Source organism: Gossypium raimondii, chromosome 10 (assembly GCF_025698545.1).
Source record: "Gossypium raimondii isolate GPD5lz chromosome 10, ASM2569854v1, whole genome shotgun sequence".
NCBI lineage: Eukaryota > Viridiplantae > Streptophyta > Magnoliopsida > Malvales > Malvaceae > Gossypium > Gossypium raimondii.
In genome coordinates, this window is record NC_068574.1 from 48,855,899 (window position 1) to 48,880,764 (window position 24,866).

At 30.9% G+C, this 24,866-nt stretch overlaps 1 protein-coding gene and 1 non-coding gene across 2 annotated transcripts; both read right to left on the reverse strand.

Annotated features, from left to right (window-relative positions):
• Positions 1–8,780: 8,780 nt before the first annotated feature.
• LOC128034296 (small nucleolar RNA R71) lies at positions 8,781–8,887 on the reverse strand. Its single transcript, XR_008190426.1, has one exon. It is a non-coding gene; the product is annotated as a small nucleolar RNA R71 (small nucleolar RNA).
• A 6,807-nt stretch (positions 8,888–15,694) lies between these two features.
• Positions 15,695–19,128, reverse strand: LOC105776583 (alkaline/neutral invertase C, mitochondrial). Its single transcript, XM_012599312.2, has 6 exons — positions 18,077–19,128; positions 17,527–17,692; positions 17,153–17,364; positions 16,575–17,068; positions 16,440–16,488; positions 15,695–16,323 (listed from the first exon to the last, which is right to left on the reverse strand). The coding sequence occupies exons 1-6, from the start codon at positions 18,872–18,874 to the stop codon at positions 16,009–16,011; spliced, it is 2,034 nt and encodes a 677-aa protein (XP_012454766.1). The 5' UTR covers positions 18,875–19,128; the 3' UTR covers positions 15,695–16,008.
• Between the last annotated feature and the right edge of the window lie 5,738 nt (positions 19,129–24,866).

Consider the following 24,866-nt stretch of genomic DNA (forward strand, 5'->3'; position numbering starts at 1 on the left):
ATTATTAGAAGTAATTATGAGTTTAGTTGAGTACTTAATTAGGTATTAATTAGGTGAATTTATTCTAAGTAAGAATAATTAGGAAAAAAGATTAAATATAGTAAAGGGTAAAAGTTGAATTATAGATTAAAAGAAAAAGTAAAAAATGACCAAATTGGCAATTATGCTAATTGGATAAATGAGGCGGCAATTGATGATAAAAATTTAAGATTTTTATTGGTTTATTATATTAAATTATAATGTATAACAATTGTAACACCCCCTAACCCCAAATCGTCGTCGGAACAGGGTTACGAGGCATTATCGGACCTATCAGACAACTTACGAATAATTCATAATTAAAATAACATTTATAGTATAACTTAATCATTAAATTCCTATAATGGACTCTCAAAGCCTAAAACATGTATTAAAAGTAGAACGGAACTTGTTCGAGTATTCCGAAAATTTTTCGTAAATATATATTTTTTTAAATTTCGACAGTATTTCTACTTATTTTTACATAAACCCCCTACAAACAAAATCGTATCCATTTCCAAACACAACCAATTCAACCAATTCAATATAATATTATTTTAAATTTATCAATGTACTAATTAATTTGAAACGGATAAACTTCTTTCATTATAATTCTTAAACTTGTACTACTAACATTTTTAACCATTTATATTCAAAACATAATAACCTTTATATACCTCCTATGTACATGCCACATTACCAAAAGAAAATATACATCACCAAAAGTTTGTCAAGTCGGTCCGGCTTTGGATCTTTGGTTCAAGATTTGATTTCTACAACCTGCGCACGGAAATAACCGTATGCTGAGTATGCATATACTCAGTGGTAACACTATAATTCAATTTATATTTAAATACATTAAATCACATACACATACTTTTACATTACAATTATCATCACTTAATGAACAATTCAATCTTTTATATTATCATTTGATTATATATATATATACCATTCTTATTTCTTTATTTCAATTCTCACCTTTCACATATGTCATATCATTCAAATTTAGTTTTATCAGTAAATTAATTTCATTTGCCCTTATTAACTTGACTCGAACTCGGCGGATACACGGATTCCAACCAACACACCAGTACTACACATTGTACCTTAACGGTACACAACACCTAAACAGTAATTAGTAACGTAGCAATAACAGTAACAATATTCAACACATAAAGTGTTGAATCTGTAACAGTAACGGTAATAGTATTCAACACACAAAGTGTCGAATCGGTAATAGTAACAGTAGTCGGCATATAAATGCCTGATCAGTAAGTCGACAAAAACTCGTACTCTTCCATATCCTATGGCATGCCAACTATATCCGACTAGCCCAACTAGTTAATAGGGTATTTAATTCACTTTTCAGTACAATTTCCATCTTAGTTCAGTATCAATTATAATTCCTTATTTCAATCAGTTTCATAGTATTGCAGTAATTCATTACTTCAGTAATTTCATAGTTTAATGCAGTACACATAACAATATTCAGTAACTTCACAATTCAATTCAGTACATCAAAAACAATATTCAATATTCCATAATTCAGTTCAGTGTCAGTCTCAATTTCAATACCCAATCATAAATTTTCATTTTACTAAACACTTACCTTAAAATACTTACCACACATAATTAGTAAATTAAACACATAATAATGATAAAATTTGAATTGTAGTGATACAAACCAGAATTCTCTTCGGATTTAATCCTCAACGATCTTTTCTTTTCCTTTTTAAGCCGATGCTTCAGGCTCGATATTAGCTACGAACAATTAAAATAATTTCACAATCATCAGCACAACACAATTTAATTGCTGAAAATTTTATCTAACTTTTATTTTAATTCCAATTTGAATCCTAACTAAACCTATATATTTTTCTTTCTTAATTCATACCATTTTGCTACTCAATTTCTTGCCAAACTCACATTTAACTATCTAATTTTTATCATATTTTCATAATTTGGAATTTATTTCAATTTAATCCCTAAAACTTATAGCGTAGTTTACAATTCAATCCTTTATTCAATTCCAATCAAAATTTCTATCAAATAAACCCTCAATTCCATCATTTTTTTCAACATAAACCCTACTAAAAAATCTATTAACTTTCAAATTTTCAACTTAAATCCAAGAGTATTTCACTCTAGGATTCCAAAAACATCAAATTTATATAAAAAAAAAAGGATTTGATTAAACTTACCAATTAAATTTCAAGCTTTAAAACCCTAATTTTCCCTTTCTTCTTTCTTTCCTTTTTCTTCCCCTGTTTTCGTTTCGTTTTCTGCTTCTTTTCTGTTCTTCTTTTGTTTCTTTTTTTTTTACTTACTTTACTTTATTTCTTTTATTTTAACTAATAATAATATATTATATAAAAAATCTTTTACTTATTATTTAAGCATATGATTATTTTTATTACAAATGTACCTATATAATTATTACTATTACACTTGTCTTTAATCTTTACCACACATTTGTAATCTATTTAGTTTATTTAATATAATATCCATTAATAATAAATATCTAACATGAAACCATAAAATAGTTGTATACATTATAATTTAATATAATAAAATAATAAAAATCTTAAATTTTTATCATCAATTGCCGCCTCATTTATCCAATTAGCATAATTGCCAATTTGGTCCTTTTTACTTTTTCCTTTAATCTATAATTCAACTTTTACCATTTACTATATTTAATCATTTTTCCTAATTATTCTTACTTAGACTAAATTTACCTAATTAATACCTAATTAAGTACTCAACTAAACTCATAATTACTTCTAATAATTATTTATGACTCAGTTTACTAAGACGGAGGCCTGATAACACTTTTTCGGTGCCCACGGATTTTGGGTCGTTACACTATTGATAACTCAACAGGCTTCATATTGATTTTTTGTACCTCTAGCATTTCCAATGAGGTCTTCGTAGCACTCTGATCTACCAAGTCAATGTTCTTTCCATAAGGAACATTCTCGGCTAGCTGGATTGCTGACAATACTTTTGTTCCACCCCTCATGTCTCTACTTACTGGCACAATGCAATTTTGTTTTCAAATATCCAAGATACATATACAATTAGCAAAAAGAAGTAACAGAGCATTAGTCTTGTCAATAAAATTCAAGCCAAGATAAGTCATAATCATCCAAGTGGTACCTCGAAGTCTTCCTTACCTTTCCACTGATAAATTTGCAGTTCAACTCCTTATGCCACTCCCATAGTTGGGTAATACTTGGACAATACTTCTAGAGCTTGCACTCCTTTCCAAGTGCAAATTTCTTTGGACAATACTTCACTATATGCAGACCGTCACAAAATAAGCATTTTATTGACCCCTTTGATTTTTTTTCTAGAGCTTGCAATTCATTTTATGTAGTTTCCAATTATTGTCATTCTTACCATTGCCACCATTTTCATTTTTAACTTGTCCCTCTTCCCCACGGTCTCTCTCATCATTGCACGTCTATTTGGGCTTGGAAGACTTGAGTTTGTGTTTTCTTGGACTAAGTTTAACAAAGGACTCCACCTTGAACATGGCTACGGTAAGCTCGGTGATGCCCTGTTGGTGCAACTCTTGTTTTGCCCATGACTTCCACCTATCCCTAAACCAGTTGAATGTCTCTTTCTCACTCAAGTCAAAGATTTGAAACATAAATTCACTACAGTCTTTAACATGCTTACAAAAAATCCCTATTGCGTATGTTAATGCAATCTAGCCCGAACATTCTCCTCGATATACTGTGGGTAAAACTACTTTTTGAACTCCTCCCAAGTTCCAATTGTAGTACCACATCGTTTTTCATTTGTGGACCTCTGACGCCATCATATGAGACTGACATCAGTAAAATTATTGGAAAAAATATTTACCTTAGTAACCTTATCCTCGATGTCCATTGCCCGAAAATATAATTCCATCCCCCAAAGAAAATTTTCCATATCCCTTGTAGACCTCGCCCTTTTATACTTTTTCGGCTTGGGGACATCCATTTTGAGTTGCTTAGGGATTCAAGCCTAACCTGTCATCAAATGCAGTAGTTAACTCGGGTCAATTCCACACTTAAGGAGCTTGTTTTCTAAGCAATTTAGTATTTTATATTTCATTATCAGTATTTACGCCTTAGGATAGAAAGTTAATAAAAATAAGTGTTTTAACACATTTTGCAGGTGTTGTGACCCAATAGGTCAACACGGGCCTTAGGCTGTGCTAATTGGTTTAATTGAGTGTGTAAGATGAAGATATAAAGGCCTAATTAATGTGGAAGCAAATGTCGAGTGATGCACAAGCTTCCTGAGATGTCAAAGCACCAAACAATCGACTAAGGCTGGAATTAGGTGTCGTGTCGTGCTATAGCCTTGATGTGGCACGACACACATCGACATCCTTCCCAAGTAATTCGAAGTTATTTTTGTCCGCATAATCAAACTTATATAATGGCCTAGGATGTGCCGAAGACCTAATTTGGGCTGCCAACACTTCTATAAATAAGACATTAGGGGTTGAATGTAATTAAGTCGTCCTAGACGCCTTCAAAAACCCTCGTAGTTTAGAATTTGTTTGAGTTTATGTTTTTTCGACTTTTAGATACTTTCTTGTTTTTTTTCTTGAATTAGTTTTGATTCAAGGACTTGTTTATTTAATTAAAATATTCATTTTATATTGTTCTTTGCATTTTTTTATTTTGTTATTCCAATCGAGAGATTTGCTACTCCGCTTCCCATTTGGTACTCAATCCACAATTATTCACATATCTTTTCTTCTCCGAATGAATCATATTTCTCACATGGTTTAATCAATCAAGGTTAAGATTATGAATAACAGGAGTGGCTAAATCCGTTAGGGAAGACTAACGAGTGGATGAGAATGTGACTAACAAAAGATTTGGGATTTCTAGGGATGGATTAGTTGGTATAAATTATGAGTTTTTAAATTGTTAGGTGTGACAACCCTAATAAGCAAGTGACCATAGGCTAGACTAAATTGAAAGATAAGTCAAATCGAGTAAATCGTAATTTATCCTGGTTGAGAAAGTAAGGTCGGAAGATAAGCGAGTATCAACCAATCAATTAAGTTAATTTAGATTCGGGAGGTAATAATTGTTTAATCAATGACTAATCCACTCTAGACTCCCAATCTGAAGTTTTTTGCAAACCCTAAAGCGAGTTAATCTTCTTGATTGGTTTATTGATTTAATTTAATTATTTATCTTTCTTTGTAATGACCCAAAATTCACAAGCATCAGAAAAGTACATTATCGGGCATCTGTCTTAGTAAACTGAGTCATAAAAAAATTATTTAAAGTAATTGTGACTTTAGTTGAGTGCTTAATTAGGTATTAATCAGGTGAATTTAGTTTAATTAAGAGAAATTAGGAAAAAGGACTATATTGAATTAGGGGTAAAAGTTGAATTATAGATTAATAGAAAATAAAAAGGATTAAAATGGCAATTAATCCATTAACAAGAAATGAGACGGCATAAGTGATCAAAATCTTAGATTTTTATGTTTTATATATATTATATTATGATATTATTATATATTAAATAAACTAAATAGATGACAAATGTATGGTAAATATTAAAGGCAAGTGTAATAGTAATAATTATATAGGTACACTTGTAATAAAAATAAATATATTCTTAAATAATAAGTAAAATATTTTTTAATATATTATTAATATTATTAGTTAAAATAAAAGAAATAAAGTAAAGTAAGTAAAACAAAAGAAAAAGAAACAAAAGAAGAACAAAAAAGAAACAGAGAAAGAGACGAAAACAGGCGAAGAAAAAGGGAAAGAAAAGAAAAGGGGAAAATTGGGATTTTAAAGCTTCATGTTTAATTGGTAAGCTAAATTTAGCACTTTTCTCTTAATTTTGATGTTTTAGAAGCTTTAAAAAAAAGTTTTATTGAAATTAAGTGGAGGTTATGGAAGTTCATAGGTTTTTGAACATGATTCATGTTAAACAAGTTGTTAAATTAGGGGTTTAGTTGATAGAATTTCTAGTTAGAATAGATAATGAGATTAAATTGTAAATTAAGTTATAAGTTTTACATAGTTGGGATTAAGTTATAAGAAGCCTTAAATTAGGGTTTAATTATGAATATTGAATAGTTGAGTTAAATATGGTAAGAAATTAAGTAGAAAAGACGTATGAAATAAGCTAGAAAAGTAAGTGAGCTTAGTTAGAATTAAATTGGAAATAAGTAAGAATTGAATAAAATTTAATTATTTTTATTTTATTATAATTTAATGTTGTAATTAATAGTGAAAATAATTATTATTTTCGTAGCTAACAAGGAAAACGAGACATCGGCATCAAAAGGAAAAGAAAAGATCGTTGAGGAGTAAACGCGTATTCCGGGTTTGTATTACTATAACTTAATCTATTTAATAAATGCTATATTGAAATTGTATTCATGGGACATTTAAGGTAAGGTAAGTAATAACATTTGAAATTAAGTAAGAATATGTGTGAATATTGAATTATATGTGAATTGAAATAATAGATGTTTTGAATTGATTGAATATTTGAAATTGTTGTGGAAATGAATTCGAATTTGGAAAAGTAAAATAATACCCTATTAACTTATCGGATTAGATTGGATACAAATGGCATGCCATAGGATTTGTGATGTGATGAGGAGATTTGTAGTTCGGCCGAGAAGATGATTATGTTATTATATGCTTCGGTTTATCCGAAGAGGCATCTAATGCCTTATTGGTGTGTTTGGGAGGATATGATATACTGGTGTGTTATGGAGGATTTATATTATTCCGGGTATGTTTAGGTTGGATATTCTGGTGTGTTTGGGTGGAATCCGCGTATCTGTCAGAGTCCGAGCCTTGTTAATAGGGTAAATAATTGAAATGAAAATTAGAAAATGAGATTGATTGATTTGGCACTATTGAAAAGTACAAGAAAGAATGCATGAATTAAATTATGAATTGAATTAGTATGTAAAAAATATATATATGAATTTAAGATTTATGAAGTGATATATAAATATGTATATTTAGTTTAAGTGATTTATAAAGATTATGGTCGATGTTTGAAATTTTATTATTATTAAATAGTTTGATTTATAGTAATACCACTAAGTATGAAATACTCAGCGTACGGTTGTTTTCGTGCGCAGGTAATTAGAGTTCAAAGCCCAGTTCACCATCCAAAAAGATCTCGATTCCAACAAGAAAATTTTGGTGATGTATTTCTTCATTTTGTTTAAGTGGCATGTACTAGGTGATTGTACACGAGTCGTATATATATATATATATATATATATATATATATATATATATATGTTAAATGATCTTGGTTGTAAGTAAATGGTTATGATCTTTTTGATGATAAATATAGTTTAAAGTTATAAATTAGTAAACTTAGTATTAAATCTTGAAATGGAATGAAAGATATGAAATAGTTGTTTTTTTACTTAAACCTTTATAATTAAAGTAGTAAATCAATTTATTTAGCATGATTTAGTAGTGTTCTAAAAATAAAATCTTTGATTGAAACATTGGTATTGGTTGTTTTTGGTTTTAAATTTGCAGGGGATTTTATGTAAAAATAAGCAGAAATACTGTCAAAATTTTTCCAAATTAAAAAAAAAAATTGGAATACTTGAACAAGTTCCGTTTTTTTATATGTTTTGGGCTTCGAGAGTCCATTATATGGATTTTGTTATTAAATTATACTATGAAAGTTATTTAATTGTGAATTATTCTTAAGTTGTCTGACAAGTACGGTAATGCCTCGTAACCCTGTTCCGGCGACGGTTTGGGGTTAGGGGGTGTTGCATTCTTTCTTTATTTATTTTTGTTAGTTATTTATTTTTAGTCCCCCTAGTATTTATGATCTATCGTAATATGGGAATTAACTATTACTACTTAGACTTAATATAGGAATTAACTATTACTACTTAGTCTTATTTTTATGATCCTCGGAATACTTTCGGTATTTTGTTGTACAACTATATTACAATTTGACTCGTGCACTTGTGGACACTGTCATTCTCAATTCTTATATTTCTTGGGTGTTTTATTTATTCTATAAACGATAAGTCATTTATAGGCGGTCAAGTTGTTGGCGACGTTGCTAGGGAGGTTTCGGCAATAAATTTTGAAAATAATTTTTTGCAATTAATAAGATAAGTAGGAACGTTAATGAACATAATTTTTTGTTTATTTTTATTTTCATTTTTTTCAGGTCATTTGTGACCCAAAGTTCCAGCACTCCGATTGAACATTGCCCAGATCCGGAGTAACTACTCAGGCATAACTGTTAATGAATGGACTACGATCCACCGACGATTATAAACTTACCTTGAGAAAATTCATAATTCAAAGAGCCACGAGAACACAAGAAAATAATCGGGAAGAAGTCCCAGTGGCTTAATAGACGTTGCGTGGGTATGCTTTACCTACCTTAAACACGGTGTGAGAAAGCACCGAGCAGCCGGCGATTAACGCCAATAATTTGAGATAAAGACAGTCATGATTCAGATGATTCAAAACACATTGCAGTTTAAGGGAAACATGATTGAAGATCCGAACTAACACTTGAAGCGATTTCTTCAACTATGCGACACCTTCAAATATAATGGACTATCCGACGATGCTATATGTCTTCGGTTATTCCCATTTTCATTATGTGATAACGCGGTCAATTGGTTAGACTCGTTAGAACCAAGTTCTATTACCACATAGAACAATCTCACAGAAAAACTTAAGAAAATTTTCTCAATTAGTCGAACCATTAAGCTCCAGCAGGAGATCATAAACTTTAAACAACTTGAAGGTGAATCTCTGTACGAGGCATGAGAGTGTTTTAAGACAATGCTAAGAAAGTGCTCACACCATGGACTACAAGCACGGCTCTAGATATAAATATTTTATAACGGTGTCGACGGACACATTAGATCTTGGCTAGATGGAGCATCCGGTAGATCTCTCGTGTTTCACACATACGAACAAGCCTACAAAATTTTATAAGACATGATCATGAATTCGTATATGTGGCCTAACGAGAGATTCATGTACAAACCCAAGCCTCCAATAGAAAAAGAGGTAAATGAGGAAAACAACGATGCTTCATTCCAACAAATATAGAAAAGGTTAATCATTTGGAGACACCTATCAAGCCGACAAGAGTGGAGCCACACTACGAAAGCCAGCTGGAGAAGGCAAGCTACATGAATAATAGGGGTCGAGACTAGAGGTGCTCATGGGCCGGGCAGCCCGGCTCGATCTGGCCCGACGGCCTGCCTGAAATATGGGAGGGTTCAGGTAAAAATATAGACCCGAAATATGGGTTTGGGCAAAAAAACGAGGCCCGTTTAGAAAATGGGCCGGGACTCGGGCACCACTTTTTTGGCCCTGGCCCGAATATATAATAAATATATCTATTTTTATTTTTTTAATTTTAAAATATTTTTAAAATACTTTTTTTTATTTTTTTATTTTTAAAATACTTTTTTGGTGTTTATTAAAAAAATGGGCGGGCAGAGCTCAAAGCTTAGAATTTTTTCGGTAGGGCCTAGACAAAATTATAAGCCCATATTTGGTGGCGGCCCGAGCCTAGGGACGCAGACGAAATTTTTTCAGGCCCGGCCCTACCGACCCATGAGCACCTCTAGTCGAGACCCTTATTCAAACACTTATAATCCCGAGTGGAGAGATCATTCAAACCTCAAGTGAAAAGGTAACCAAGAAGGCACAAACCAAACCCAAACGCAATTAAATTCTCTTTATCAACCTCCATCACTACAACAACATACTGATGTAATGGTCATGCTTCATGAGGTCAAAAATTCGATCAACTAGAAAGGGAGATGCAAACAATAAAAATGGACATTCAACAAGTCCAACCTACATGTGAATGACTTGAATCCCGAATGGACAATCTTTGTGACCAAATGAGTCAGCTAATGACAATGTTTCAAAAAAAAAAGTGGTCGAAATCTCCCTTGTAATATAGAGAACAACCCTCGAAGAGATGAAAAGGATCACGCAAAGGCGATCGCATTGCGATCAGGCAGGTCACTAAGGCCGTCAATCATGCCAATCCATGAAGATGATGAGGTTCCTGAAGAGGTCAACCAATCCAAGGAAAAGGCACAAGCCGAGCTCCATAAGCCGATCGAGGAGGTAGTCGAACCGATATCTAAACTGGTAATGTCAAACCCTAACCTTTTAACAGTTTTACAAATTTGTCTCCGGGCTAGCTAGATTAACCTACAACTATCCAAAAACATAGAAAGCATTAAAAACGAAACTAAAATACATACCATGCACACAAAAACTCCATGGCCGAACCTAGCAAGCTTCCATGGCTTCTTTTTCTTTGAATTTTCAGTTGAAGAAAGAGTAAAAAGATGATAACTTGATTTTGTTTTATTTTACTTATCATTATTTACCAAATTATTATTTTATCCTTAAAAAATATTCATAATTTCATTAATACCAAGCCATGTACATCCACTATCTTCATTAATGGTCTAATTACCACATAAAGACTCATACTTTAAGGTTCTATAGCCATTTAAAACCTTCAGCTAATAGAACTCAACTTTTGCATTTTCTGCGATTTAATCTTTTTTATCAAATTAAGCATGCAAATGGTAAAATTTCTTAACGAAATTTTCATATGGTAATACTAACATGCAGTAGACATTAGAATTATAATGAAATAAATATTTATACATTAGATTTGTGGTCTCGAAACTACTGTTCTGATTTTACTGAAAATGAGTTTTTACAACTTGACCCTCAAAAGCCGACATAATATCTCTCAATTTACTATTTTTCTTAGTCCTCCCACGGGTCTCCATTAGAACATTCTTTTTGTCGCATCCTTCTGTCATCTTAACCAATGCCTTCAAACACTGGCTCTAATACCAATTATCACAGGGTTAAAACTTTAGTCTGCTAAACCATACAGCTTTAGGCGATTTCTTAGCTTCAAATCTGCCTAAGTCAACCTTACTCTCGAAAATGAGAATTCACAAAGGAAATTCTCTAAGGTGCCGAAATAAAGTGGAAGCAACTTGGAAAGACAAAGGGACTTGAATCGAACAATAAAGCCACAAGAAAATAATAGCACAAGTGTTTGAGCAAATGGTCTCAAATGTATTCTTTAACTTTTAATGAGGGGGAAGGTCTCTATTTATAATTGAACTCCCCTAAATCCAACAGTACAGATTGAATTACATCAACGACTAAGATTAATGTCTATCTACAAAATAAGAGCCCTAAGGGATTTAATCTCTATACAATCTTGTCCCTTAGGATTTACATTAACCATGATAACTCTAATTTTATTGGAGTGTTTCATTGGGCCACCAAAACTTCAAGTAGATGAGTTTTTCCATGGATTCCACAAATCAAGTTAGTTCAAATGGGTCAAATGAACCACATTTAATCAATTGACCTCCATGGGATACTCTGTGTGCACTCGTCGCGGGCTTTGATCCACGACCCGTGACAGTAACAAAATCTATGCTTACTCTTTCCCAACTTGATCTAAAATATGAACCAAAAAATTTACCCAAATCCATTCATATTTGTAAAAGATTAACACAATCCTGTTTTAAGTCAATTTATATCTTTTTTTTAAAATCAAATTATAATTTTTTAATATAATATTTAATAATTTTATATGTTGGTTTTTCACCAAAAATCTTAAATATAGGCAACTTAATCAAATTTTTAATGTTTAAAGTGTTTCTAAGGCTTAAAATCCGCCTACTTAAAACCCTTCCTTGTATTAAATGACAATATTAGTTTTTAACTTGAATTCTTCTTTCATCCTTTTAAAAAGTAACTCTGTTTTAAGAAGGATGCAATATATTTACTCCATTTTGCTTAACGAAAAAGTTATTAGAGATTAAATTTTATGTAATATAAATTATGTAATAAATAAAAATATTAAAAATAGGTTAAGTCAAACTCAAGCTTGAAATGTTAGAGTTTAAAATATTAAATTTTTAGGTCTAACATTTTAATGCAATAATCGATAAGGAATTTGTACAAATAACTTAATCTTTGACCAAATCCTAACAAGATAATTATTTGGTCCATAGCTAATAAACTCTAAATACTCCATAAACATACCTCATAATTATGAGTTGAACTTTGAACTTGAATAGGTACCAAGTAATCTAATATATATAAACTATGGTTTTGTTTGACAATTTACTAATAATTGATAATTGATTGTTAATTATAGTGGTTGGTTTAATCAACTGATTCTATTAACTACTTATTTAAAAGTGTTTGGTAAAACTTAGTGATAACTAGTAAGTGTAAAATGGCGAGATAAGGGCACTTTAGTCTTTATTGGGTGAAATTATTTAAATAAAACACTATTACCAAAAATATTAAAACATTTATTATGAAAATTAATTAATGAATATTTTAAAATTTTAAATAAATAATTTTTAAGTTCCTTATTTGTAAATATTAACCTTGTGGGGTTTGATAAATATTAATAGTGTATCAATATAATTGTAAATTACATTCTTAATGATAATTATGTCATGTTCTTATTATGTAAATTAGTGATAATTATGTCACACTTTTAATAAAATTTTCAAGTAGCATATTTTAATTAATATAAATTTTTCACGGTGAAGCTTTTTTGTTTTTAAATATACTTTAGACTTCGGAGGTGAAAGTGAAAATGGGAGAATGTAGGCTACTAATATCTTGGCACCCCTATTAGGTTTGAGAGCGTGTGGCAAATGGAGTAATTTTTGAGCAAGCATGGTCAGATATGCCATTCCACATATCTCATTCCCAATCAGCTGTGAAAAAAATGGTCTATTCCTACGTTTTTTGTTGTAAAGGTTTTAGCTCAACAAGTTCTTGCAAACCTCCATTCACCAAACACTAAAATTAGAATTAGAAGGTTTGACTACCCAATCTTCCATTTGTGCTAAAATCAACTAAAAATTCCAAAACTTGGTTTACCATAAATCCCTTATATATACTATAGTGGGGTTGGGTGATAGTTTTAAGAAATCCAATATTTCCGGATCAAGTCTCAGTGCACTATTTGCTTATAGTCTTACCACATGTAAAGTTTATTTTAATTTTCCTTATAGTCATTGGAAAAAATTGAAAAAAAATCATCTTATACATTATTTCCTGTAAAGATGGTGTTAACTAATTAAAAATATTTTAATTGAAAGACCGTTGTATGATATTCTCATTATTTTTTATAAATACCGTAAATAAAAAAGCTGTGAATGTCTGATATTCTTGAGTTCAAAACCTTAAATCAAATTTATTTATGAAATAAAATTGTTTTTATATATAATTACTGACAAACAAGATTTTTAAATTGAATTAGTCATATAATTAATTCATTGATTCAATTTATTTGATTTTGATTAAATAAATTATTAAAATTAATAAAAATAAATATATTTAAAAACCCAATTCATCCACCCGATTTAATTGACTTTTAGCTTACGTTTAAAATCATTAATGTAATACCTTTCTCCAAACTATATCTCGACTAATTTTTGGTTTGGTTGAAACCACCTTAGCCGTAATCCATTTTGCAAGACAAGCAGCTCAATGATTTGTGTTTTTAAACAACAAACGAGTAATGATGGTCACAATGATAAACTAATACAACATTTATACGGTTAAATTTTTCCTTTAGTCCCCTCTACTTTACAAAAGTTGTGGGTTTAGTTTGTGTATTTTAATTTGGTTGTTCTTAGTTCCTATATTTTTTGAATTTTAAAATTTCAATCTTCACCAAACTTAAACTATTAAAGTCATTAAGTTAAGTTTTGTTATTTCTAAAATCTGATATGGTAAGCATATTATCATATGTATAATGTCATGTCAACCTGTTAGTTCCGCATATTACTCACTAAAAATTCATGTACTGGATTACCAACTATCATTTGTGTCAAGTTTGGAATTTCAAAGTTCAAAAAGTATAGGGGATTAGAATGATCCAATTGGAGAATATGGACTAAATCTACAACTGTATGCATGGTACATGACTAGTAATTGAATATAACCAAACAAATTTAACTGCAATTGATTGGACTAGGACTAAAATTGACCAATTTGAAAAGTACAATGACTAAAATTGATCAAATTCAAGTACAGAGACTAAATACACAATTTTCACAAAGTATAGGGACTGATAGCAAACTTTAACCTATTTATATTCTATCATACTAATGATTTTTTTAATATTTTGGGTAAACTACACAGCTGGTCACTTAACTTTCAAAAGTTCTCATTTTGGGCACTGAAAAATAAAAATTTTCATTTTAGGCATTTCTGTTAATAACCATTTCCATTTTAGGCACTGTATTTAAAAATTGTTTTTATGTTGGTCACTCGTCGTTAATTCAATGTTGTTGTACGTTCATTTTAGTCATCCAACTTATTAAGTTTTCATTTTGCTCACTTATTTTATCTTTTTACTTTTTTAGATTTAATTTTAGTTTTTTGGTAAAAGGAAAAACTTAAGTGCATAGGGAAAAACTTTTAATTTCTTTTTAATTTTAGGTTTTACATGAAAAAATCATTTATCTTTTAATTTATTTTATTTTTCCTTTATAAAATTACTTTTAGTTTTTTCCTAATAAAAGAAAAACTTAGAATTTTACAGGAATCAATTGAGATTTATAAAAAAATTTGGGTCTTTGTAAAAAATCATTTTATCTTTTAATTTCCTTTAATTTTTCCATTTTCTAGAATTAATTTTAAACTTTTTTCCTAGTAAAAGGAAAAAATTTGGGGCTTTACTTGGAATTGCTTAAAACTTTTTTTCTTCTTTTAAAATTAATTTTAATTTTTTAGTAATAAGGAAAAACTTGAAATTTTCCAGTGAATTCCAAGGATTTTGACAGGAAAAACTCAAGTTTTACAATGAATTGAATTAAAAGGAAAAACTTAGGTTTCTTCTTTGCAGTTAAAGAACATAATTCCATGTAAAAACCTTTTTTTTTAAGAATAAATTAATTTTAAAAAGGAAATGAGTGACTAAAATAAAAATTATATATTACAATTGGGTGACTAAAATGAGCATACAATAACATTGACTAAACAATGGGTAGAGCTACCCTTGGGCTGAGGCCTAGTTACAAAAAAATTCATGTCTAGGTCTGTTTTCGGTTCGGCTCAACCCACCCAAAAAACTTGTTTCACTATTCTAAAATTAATAAAAATGTGTAAAATATATTTTAAATTGATATTTTATATATTTTTATAATTAAATTTAAATTTTAAAAAATTATTTTTATTATTTAAATTAAATTCGAGTTGACCCGAAATACAAAAATTATTATCTAAACCCGGCTTAATCCAACCCTTAAAAAAGTCTACCGGCATATAAAATGAAAATGGATTTTAACCATCGCCTAGAATGAGGCCATAAGAACTCATTTGGTTGGTGACATTTATTTCATTTCCAACGTGCATAATTTTTAGAAGTTTTAAACTTTTTTTAAACTTATAATATATTATATTTTTATGTATGTTTAAATTTTTTAAAAATATAGATAAATTACTGTTAAAAATGCAATGATCTAATTAACTTTTCAATCTAAAAAACCAATCAGAAAAATTAAGATGACAAAACAGATGAAATGCTTTTCTTTTTTCTGATAAAATGACGACCTATTAACAAACAACTCCAGTTTGTCAAGAATACCTCGCTGGGAAGAGCGAAGGCGCTCAAAAAATAATATAAATTCGCTGCATAAAACAAAGAAATAATGGAATCATATGTTCAATTATTCAGGCTTAGGACCTTATGGCTCCCCCAAAATTGAGCCATTCAGTCGATGAATGATGCAACAAACAAGTACATTACATGAATGATGGTTGTTGGTACTTAAAATTATTAGTCAGTCACCTCCATGTCTCATCCAGCACTTGACTACCCTTCCAACCAAACTTATTATTATTTCCCATCCCATCCATCCCACCCAAAGTAATTAATGAACCGTCATTACGATCTAGGACCAAGGCGTGAACACTTCCTTCGACCATTTTTGCTAAGCCCACAAACACACGTCTCCAGAAGCTCGTAGTCCTCCTCCCAGAATAAAAGGGATGCCTTCTCCGGATTCTGCAATAGCATCTTTGAGGTAAGGAAACCGGCAACTGTCCATGTCTGGTAGAGTCGGGATTGTTTGCCTATGAACCTTCCACTTCTTGTGTCATAGTATTCAGGCCACTGATCCACTGCTAGCCTTTCCTCTGCCAAAGCAACTGCTTTTTGTGCCAATTCTGGCTTCCCCATTTTTATACAGGCCAATGTGAACTGAAATAGTGAAAAGCAATTCATTATTACGTGACTAAGGTATACGGATACGTCACAGTCACAGGCATTACAAAAGATTTCGGAACACACATAATTCAGTCAACTATGATTTTTACCTGCCACAATAGTGTTGGCCACGATCCACCATTGTGATACGACCATGGGCTGCAAACAAAGACGCAAGTCAATATCTGGATTATTGTATTCACCAATTTGCTATGTTTATGGATAAGTAACAAAAAGAGCCTCACGTATTCTTTGGGTCACTTCCAGTGATAATCCGCCATTCGTCAGACTCCAGAGCGGGGTAAATAATCTTAAGAGGCATGTTAGCCACAAGATCATCCCATTTTGCCTCGATCAAATCCAGAACATCCTTGCTCTGTTTTGGGGTTCCCAAAGAAGAAACAATGGCCCAAAGATTTCCAAGTGTGAAAAACCTAAAATCCATGTGAGCAGGCTGTAAATTGCCAATAAAGTAGCCACCTTCATCAGGAATCCAATCTACTAGCCATGAAGGAATCTGATCTGGATAGATATTGAACTTGTTGATGGCATCTGTTGAATATTCCTCTGTGTTGTAACGATATATCTCATTGATTTTCTTTATATCAACCCAGTAATACTCTCTGATATGAAATGAGAGTGCACTGAGCCGGTTGTTTATGGCGGCTACCAAATTCTTGGTTGCATCATTCACGGTGAGCATCTCCCGAGAGCAACGCAGAGCGGAATAGAATAAGGCCTGCAAGATCAGGATTCTTAGGGTTTAAACAAATATATAAGTGAAATGTTTAATATATATGTAACAAAAAGTTATTCAGCTTACTTGTATTTCGAGAGGGTGGCCATGAATACCCATTCGTCTATCAATCATACAGGAGCCATCAGTGACCAACAGTGAAGGAAACATGTCGAACCCGTCAGTTAAACACAGATTTAGGATCAGTCTTATGCCTGTTTGTACATCCACCCTATCTTGTAATGAGTAGTCACCAGTGATCTTCCCATAAGCTCTCAACAAGATAATCCACCACAACCCTGTGATTTTAACACCAAAATCAGAGAATTAATACCATCTCAACAGTGACAATAATATGACAGTCAGATAACTAACACCAGCAATAAAATATGTCGACGGTATTCAATATTAAAGAAGTAATCATCAAGAAATGCTTCGTTGACTAAAAGTCACTGTCCTACCAGAATCAACAGGGGCAACACGACCAATGGCTGATTCACCAAAATCAGGATCCAAAACCTCTTCAAATGCTTCAGGGCTTCCATCACGAGGGACTGTTCGAACTTTGAAACTTGCTGGCATCAATCCTTGCCCAGGGCTATAGCAGTCCACAGTCTTCTCCCAACTCTGAAACCACCAGAAACATCATCAACAAACAACCAATGCCTAAAAAATACACGGGAGCCCAACAATATATCACCCTAATAACCAGAAGCTAATAGACCAGTTAAAGTCATGAGGCTCCTTCGATGTTATCTGAAGACAAGATCCACTGTTGCTCTAAGAAATGCAAAAAATGTAAATTTATGTTCTACGGCATCACCGCAACATCCAAATAATAATTCATGTTCTTCTAAGGACTAAATGTAGCATATTATTGATAATACATCTTTTTAGTTTCTACAAATTCTGAAATCAGTTGTACTATCAAAGACTTCCACTGATAAAAAAGCACACTAATTTTCCAATTAAAATGTAAAAGCAATGTTTAGGTATGAAGATCATAAGTACCTGTAACTGCAATGTGTGAAGAAGAAAATTCTTCACAATCTCTGCCTCCCCATTTAGCAGAAAGGCAAGCGCTGAAGGTACAAAGTCACGGATAAATATCTGATCATAGTTCAACGGCTGCTTGTCAGCTGGATCATTAGCGGCTACGGTCCCCACTGGATTTCCGCAATAGTTCACCACAGCACCGCGTAGTATGTTCCATGCCTCTTTCTCAATCTCAGACACCTCTCTCTCAATCCTAGGTTCGGTCAAATTCGAACCCTCTACATTATTTGTATCTACATCTGACTCACTAACATTTATTCCAGTGTTATCCTCTTTAACTAATCCATCGCCCGTCTCAATCTTCTCAATCACCAAAGGCTTCAAATTCAACCCACCTTGAATGTAAATCCTCTCGAAATTCTTCTCATTAACATGATGTTCAATGGATGTCGAGTGATTCCTAAAATCCGACGCTACTCTGGGAATTACTAAAACATCCCTTGATCTACCTTTATCAACACGGAAACTATCACTAACTACCCTAGACTGACCCCAGCTTGAATCGGATACACTAAAAGCCCTACGATTCGGATCAGCAACACACTTATAACCTACGACCTGCGACTTACTATGCTTACATGAGTGCACCCTACGGCGATCAACCGCCTTAGAAAGAGATTTCGACAAATTACGGATACCGGAACGGCTCATTTTTGGGGGAGAAAACCCAAAAAAAGAAGAGCTTCTATAACTTACTAGGAATCTACAACAAGGTTTCATGCTGGATATTCCAATACAAGTGCTAGACTTCATAACTAATCCTTTTTCCCCTTTTCACTAAATTCAAGAATCAAATTTCTGTACTCTATGGCAAGATGTATATACAAAACCTCTGTTAATCTTAAAAAATAAACAGAGAAATAAAAGAAAAAATTGGGAATATAATTTAATAATAAACTTCAAAGAAAAGAAAGCTAAAAATGGAAATTAAATCTAGAAGCGAATACTCACAATTGAACGTTTGATTATAGAATTGAGAGAGAGATTTGTCTTAAAGATTCAAAGTTTTGGAGATTTTGAAACCAAAGGCATTGCTTGGTATTTATAGGCAAAAGGAAAAGGGGGGAAAAGGTAGGTGGGTGTAATTACTGTTTGGTCCCTGCACGTGAAAGACTTCAGGTTTTGGTGGTGCGAATTTACCATGAAGCCCTTGAAAGGATTAGATTTGTTTTTAATTATTTATTATTTTTTAAAACACATCATCATCCTTGTTTGAAATTTCTTTTACGTGAAAAATATGTAGAAATTTTGAGACTTATCTGTCTGAGCCCTGAGGATGACCGTAGTGGAGAAGAGGAATCTTTGGTACAACAATTTCTGTAAATGATCAACGTGTTGAAAAAAATCATATTTCTTCTACAAGAAGTGCATATTCTATTCATATTTGATTTTGGAATTGTATGGTGGAATTTATTGAATTTTTTAAACATTTTAATTGAAATTTTATAGTATCAATTAATTTCCTCGTTAGTTGTTAGAATATGTTATTTTATAACAATTTAATTCCTAGTAAGATATTATTATGAGATATTATTTTTCCTCAATTTGATTCTTACATAACTACTACTGTATAGATATATACACCTTTGAGGTCACTCTATTCTTGTCATTAGCTTAAATGTCAAAATCTAACTTGAATTTGTTGTTAGGTGTATTTTAAAAAAACAAGTCTTTTAAAATTTAATGATATTATCTATTTTTAAACAATTTATATGTTGTCAACCAAACTAAAAGAATAACTTGATTGTAGAAAATTTTAAAATTTCAGTCATAATTTAATGATGTCTTGTCATGGTAGTCAATATCGGGCAATATTTACCATTATGGTCATAAATCGATTCCAAGTAATCTAAATTCCGTTCTAATTAGAATTTTGGTATGTTGATGGTTTCAATGTGTTTCAACTAAGGTTAATTTGTACTAACTTTAAGGGCGAAATCAATGGGGCAAGTAGGGGTTTTAGCCCTAAAAATAGAAAATCAACCTTTTATTCCACCATAAATAATAAATTTATAATTTAATATACGGTAAATCTACGCTTTGGTCTTCAAAAATAGAAAAATCATTTTAATCTTTTCAAAATGATTAATTTTAAATTAATAAATAATAATTTGATGTATAAAAAATTATAATTCAATTTTGATTACTTTAAAAAATTTTAAATGCGCCTCCGACTAGCTTGTATTGGGTACAAACTTTTGATATTTTAAAATAACTTTTAATTTTTCTTTTATCTTAATCATTTAATTTTTAATAATTACATTCAAAATTAAAATATAATTATTAAATTTGATTAATAATATGAATATAGTTAAAATATATTTACATGCATAAATATAAAAATAAAAATAATTAAAAACATAACAATCAATATTGTTGAGTTTGTGTGGTGGGGTAGAATTAACCCTAAACCTACATAAAAAAATAAAGATTTAAAAAAAAGAACCTTTACATTGGCTAGTGATTTTGATATTTTCAAAAAAGGTATTTTGTTTAACATGTAAAAATTGTAAACTATTTGATTTGTCCGAATATCAAACTGGAAAAGAAAAAAGAACAGGACAAGCACAAAAATATTGGACAAATTCCATTTTTGTTAAAGGGTAAAAGAGTCATAACACAATTTGCAACTACGAATGGATGAGGTTGGTCGGCGGTGGTTCCCATCTTCTTCTAGTATTTTGAAGGAAGAAATGAAGAAAGTGCAATGTTTGTGGTCCCCACAAGGCCCCCAACAAGTGGATAAATTCGTGTACAAAAAAGGTACCGTAGAAGCTACAAAATTACGTATGTGTCTTTGTACCTGATTTAACACGTGGTAGTTGAATTTTTATTTTCATTTTTGTAACATTAATGGAAATGCTGACATGGGCTTTTTATTATTGTTTAATAATAAATTTAACCTTCTAATATTTATAAATTTTATCAATTTTAACTTCAATATTGGATTGATGAAGCGTCTATGAAAGTTCCAACGATTCTGCCCTTCAGTTTTGGAGAATATCATATCTTTCACTCTAAAAGTTTCTCAATGAGGGGTTTCCTGTAGTTTTACATTGTTTTTTAGGCAAATTCTTGATGGGTTTATGGTTGCAGGAGACGTTTTAGTTTCTTGCTTTCATTAGTTGGTTTTGGGTAAGGGAAGAGGCTCTCTACAGAGTAGGGATGTGTTTAATTTAGGGTCTATTTGATTGGCAGTAAAATATTTTTCGCAAAATGAATTTTAGAAAATGTTTTACTTTTCTGTAAAATGATTTACTGGAAAATATTCTCTGGTGTTTGATTGAATCTGTTTAAAATATTTTCTCATTGTTTGTGATTCTTGAAAATATTTTCCGAAAAGTTGTTTTTACATATATTAATATATATTAATAAATTTTATATTTTAAATTATTTTTACATATATTGCAATGATTTATTTATAATAATACTCAATTATTAAGCTACAATATTGATCGTTCTAAATTGAAAAATATTATCCACAATGAGTACTAGAAATAATATTGAATAATTATAAATTGCTTCAAAACCACAATGAGTACTAGAAATAATATTATCTAAATATATAATTAGTAGTACACCACATAGTAACAACATTGTCCAAGTGCATAATATTACACCATATAAAAGTATCAATATCTTCAACCCTGAGAAAAATTTGGCTTCAAAAATTTTTGAAGCCAAATTTTTCTATGCTTCTTACTTTTAACTAAAAAAGTTTTGGCCTCTGATTCACGACTCACTAGATAATCAAACACAAAACACAAGAAGTCATCATCAAATCCTTCTTCCTCCATCGACATCACTTGTTCGTAAAGCTGTGATGTCTTATCGGCACTAAATTGTTCCAAAGCATTAGCAATTTTGCCAAGTTGTTCACCCACAAATTTAATTTGTTAATCAACGAGACTTTCTTGACCACTTTTTCTTTTACATTTGGATGTGTCAGATGAAGATACATTTGTTCTTACCTCTTCAGTCTCTTCATTGTCGCAGTCTACAGGCATTGAATCTTCATTACCATCATCCAAATCTATGTCAGCAAATGTTCTGGCAAAACTCCCTGTTGCCATATCTTTGCCAACAACCAAAGCCATTTCATCATAATGATCAATGCTTTTATTCAGAAATGGTTCATACTTCTTGTGTGCCTGTTGAATATTATACACAATTAGAATAACAAGTAAAAAAACAATTGAAATATATTTAACATATATAGTCATATATTACCATCATTGTTGCATCATTATGTCGCTCTATCACATGTGATCATTTTTATGTTATCATCCCATCCAAAACCACTTTCACCTCGAATTTTGCATATAATCTGCCACTGGTTTTTTACTGTCCTCAAATGATTTTCCACATGCTTCGCATCGCATTGGACTTGGAATCTTTCAGAAATGGCGTCGACAACTCGATTAATAAAAACTAATTTAAAAGTATTAAAAGGCTTATTTCCTTTCCGAGCCTCCTCTGCTAGAATTTCAAGGAAAACATGATCCATCGGTTTTGTCCACCTGAATTGCTTGGAGGTCCCTTCTTTGTTGCCCTTACCCATTCTACATTAAATAATTGTCATTGTCAATAATTTCAATATTCAACAAGCTTAAAACATAATAATAAATTCAATATCCAACAAGGTTAAAACATAATCAATATCTAACAAATTCAATACATATATCAAAATCCAACAATCTAAAATTTCAATATCATTATCCAACCAACATTTACAAAAAAAAAATTATACTAAAACATACATAACATAGAAACAATAACCCTAAGCCCTAAATCTACCTGATATTTCTAGCCATATAATCAGTCCACATAGTTTGTGCAATTTCATCTCTCTTAGCAGACCATTCTCTTGCTTCTTGTCTTTCTTCTCGCTCCGTGAGAGTTTGTATTATCGAATCAGACTCAGACGCCTCGTATAATCCTTGATTAAGTAAATCACTAGGATCAACTCCCATTATATGATTATGAATGATACAACAAGCCAAAACTATATCTACTTGAGTTTGAAAATTCCAAAATGGTTCAGCATCTAATACACGAAACTGTTTCTCAAAATCCCAAAAACACGTTCAACAGTGATCCGTAATGATGAATGGTGAAGATTAAATAGTTCCTTTGCATTTTCAGGCCCTTCAGCACCAAACTCTTTAAAATGATATCGGACACCACGATATAGGATAATATATCCAATTCGGATGCCATATCCAGCATCAGCAAGATAATATTTACCTACAATTTTACAATACATAGTTAATACTAATAAACTAAGAGCTTACTAGAACTATTTGTGATAAATATTACCTTCTGGAATTCTTAATCCTCTTGGGCGTGAAAGTGCATCACTTAAAATACGAGAATCATGTGCACTACCTTCCCAACCAGCTAGAACATAGGAAAATTTCAAATCAAATGTAATGGCAACCAATACATTTTGTGTCGTCCCCCCTTTACGGCTACGAAATCTTCCTTTCATGCTAAGTGGAATGGATGCACGAATATGAGTTCCATCTAATGCTCCAATACAATCTTTAAAATAAGGATAAAACCTTGGATTGTTTCTAATTTCACTAGGAGTTGACTCATCAAGTAATCTAATAACTAGTCTATACAATTTCAAAATAGCTCTCAATACAACCCTAAAGTAATGGTGAACTGTCTGAGTTGATCTATAATATCTAGATCCAATCACTCGAAACCTTACATTATGACCAATTATATGTAAAAATATAACTACTTGCTCCCTAATATCAACAGATTTAGACGATTGTAACAAATTATTCGTACTAAGAATATCATATAAATTAAAAAAGGCGATCAGTCTCATCCTTATCACATCAATGCAATGCTGGTCACCACTATATAAAATACTATTAATATAGTTTTCTCTTTCATAATCTCGATTCACATGAGGGCGAGAAGCAATTTCCTTCCTACTTTCTAATTTTTTAATCCAAAGAGCCCCAAAAGCTAAAACTGAAGCCACGACTCCGACAATTACCATTTGATGTTGATTACGATCCATCTACACAAAATAATGCCACACAAATATATAATCACTACTACTAAAGATGCAAAGATCACATAAAGTTACCATGACTAAAAAAGTGCATACATACATATCAAGCTAATTATAATTGCCCAATACTAAAAAAGTTATCATGTATTTATAAAAAATATACATTAACATATTATTTATAAAAATATCTTTCATGTATTTGTTATATATTGATCATGTATTTATAAAGTTACCATGACTTCAAAAATATTGATCATAGTTAATACAATACTTTAATATTTAACATATTATTTATAAAAATATACATTAATGAAATTTGATTATTTAAGTATTGTTTTTATTGCAAAAGCATTATTAAAATGGTGATGCCTCTTTTTAAAATATAAAAAATTTTAAATTATAATTGCTATCAAGTGTGTTTTCTTTTTTATTTCGATATAAACAAAAAAATTTGACAATGTTATAAATTTTTTATTTCTATTTTTATAATTTTTAAATTAAAATTGATTACTTTTTATAAAAATAAATAATGTTTAAGTGCCTTTGCTACAATTGCTATATAGATAACAATAAATATAGTTAAAATTTGGACATAATTAACAAAATATCAGTCCCTAAGATGCCTATATAGATGAGTTATTACTAGCTTCCTGATTTCTTAAATTAAAATCTACTTGATAAGTTAAAAACAAATTTGATTTTGGTTCATCT

Coding starts and splice junctions, on each gene's coding strand:
- LOC105776583 (XM_012599312.2), bottom strand. CDS start 18,874: ATGAAGTCTAGCACTTGTATTGGAATATCCAGCATGAAACCTTGTTGT. Junction 16,489..16,574: donor GGAAGTGACCCAAAGAATAC/GTGAGGCTCTTT, acceptor CTTTGTTTGCAG/CCCATGGTCGTATCACAATG. Junction 16,324..16,439: donor GGCCAACACTATTGTGGCAG/GTAAAAATCATA, acceptor TCACTATTTCAG/TTCACATTGGCCTGTATAAA.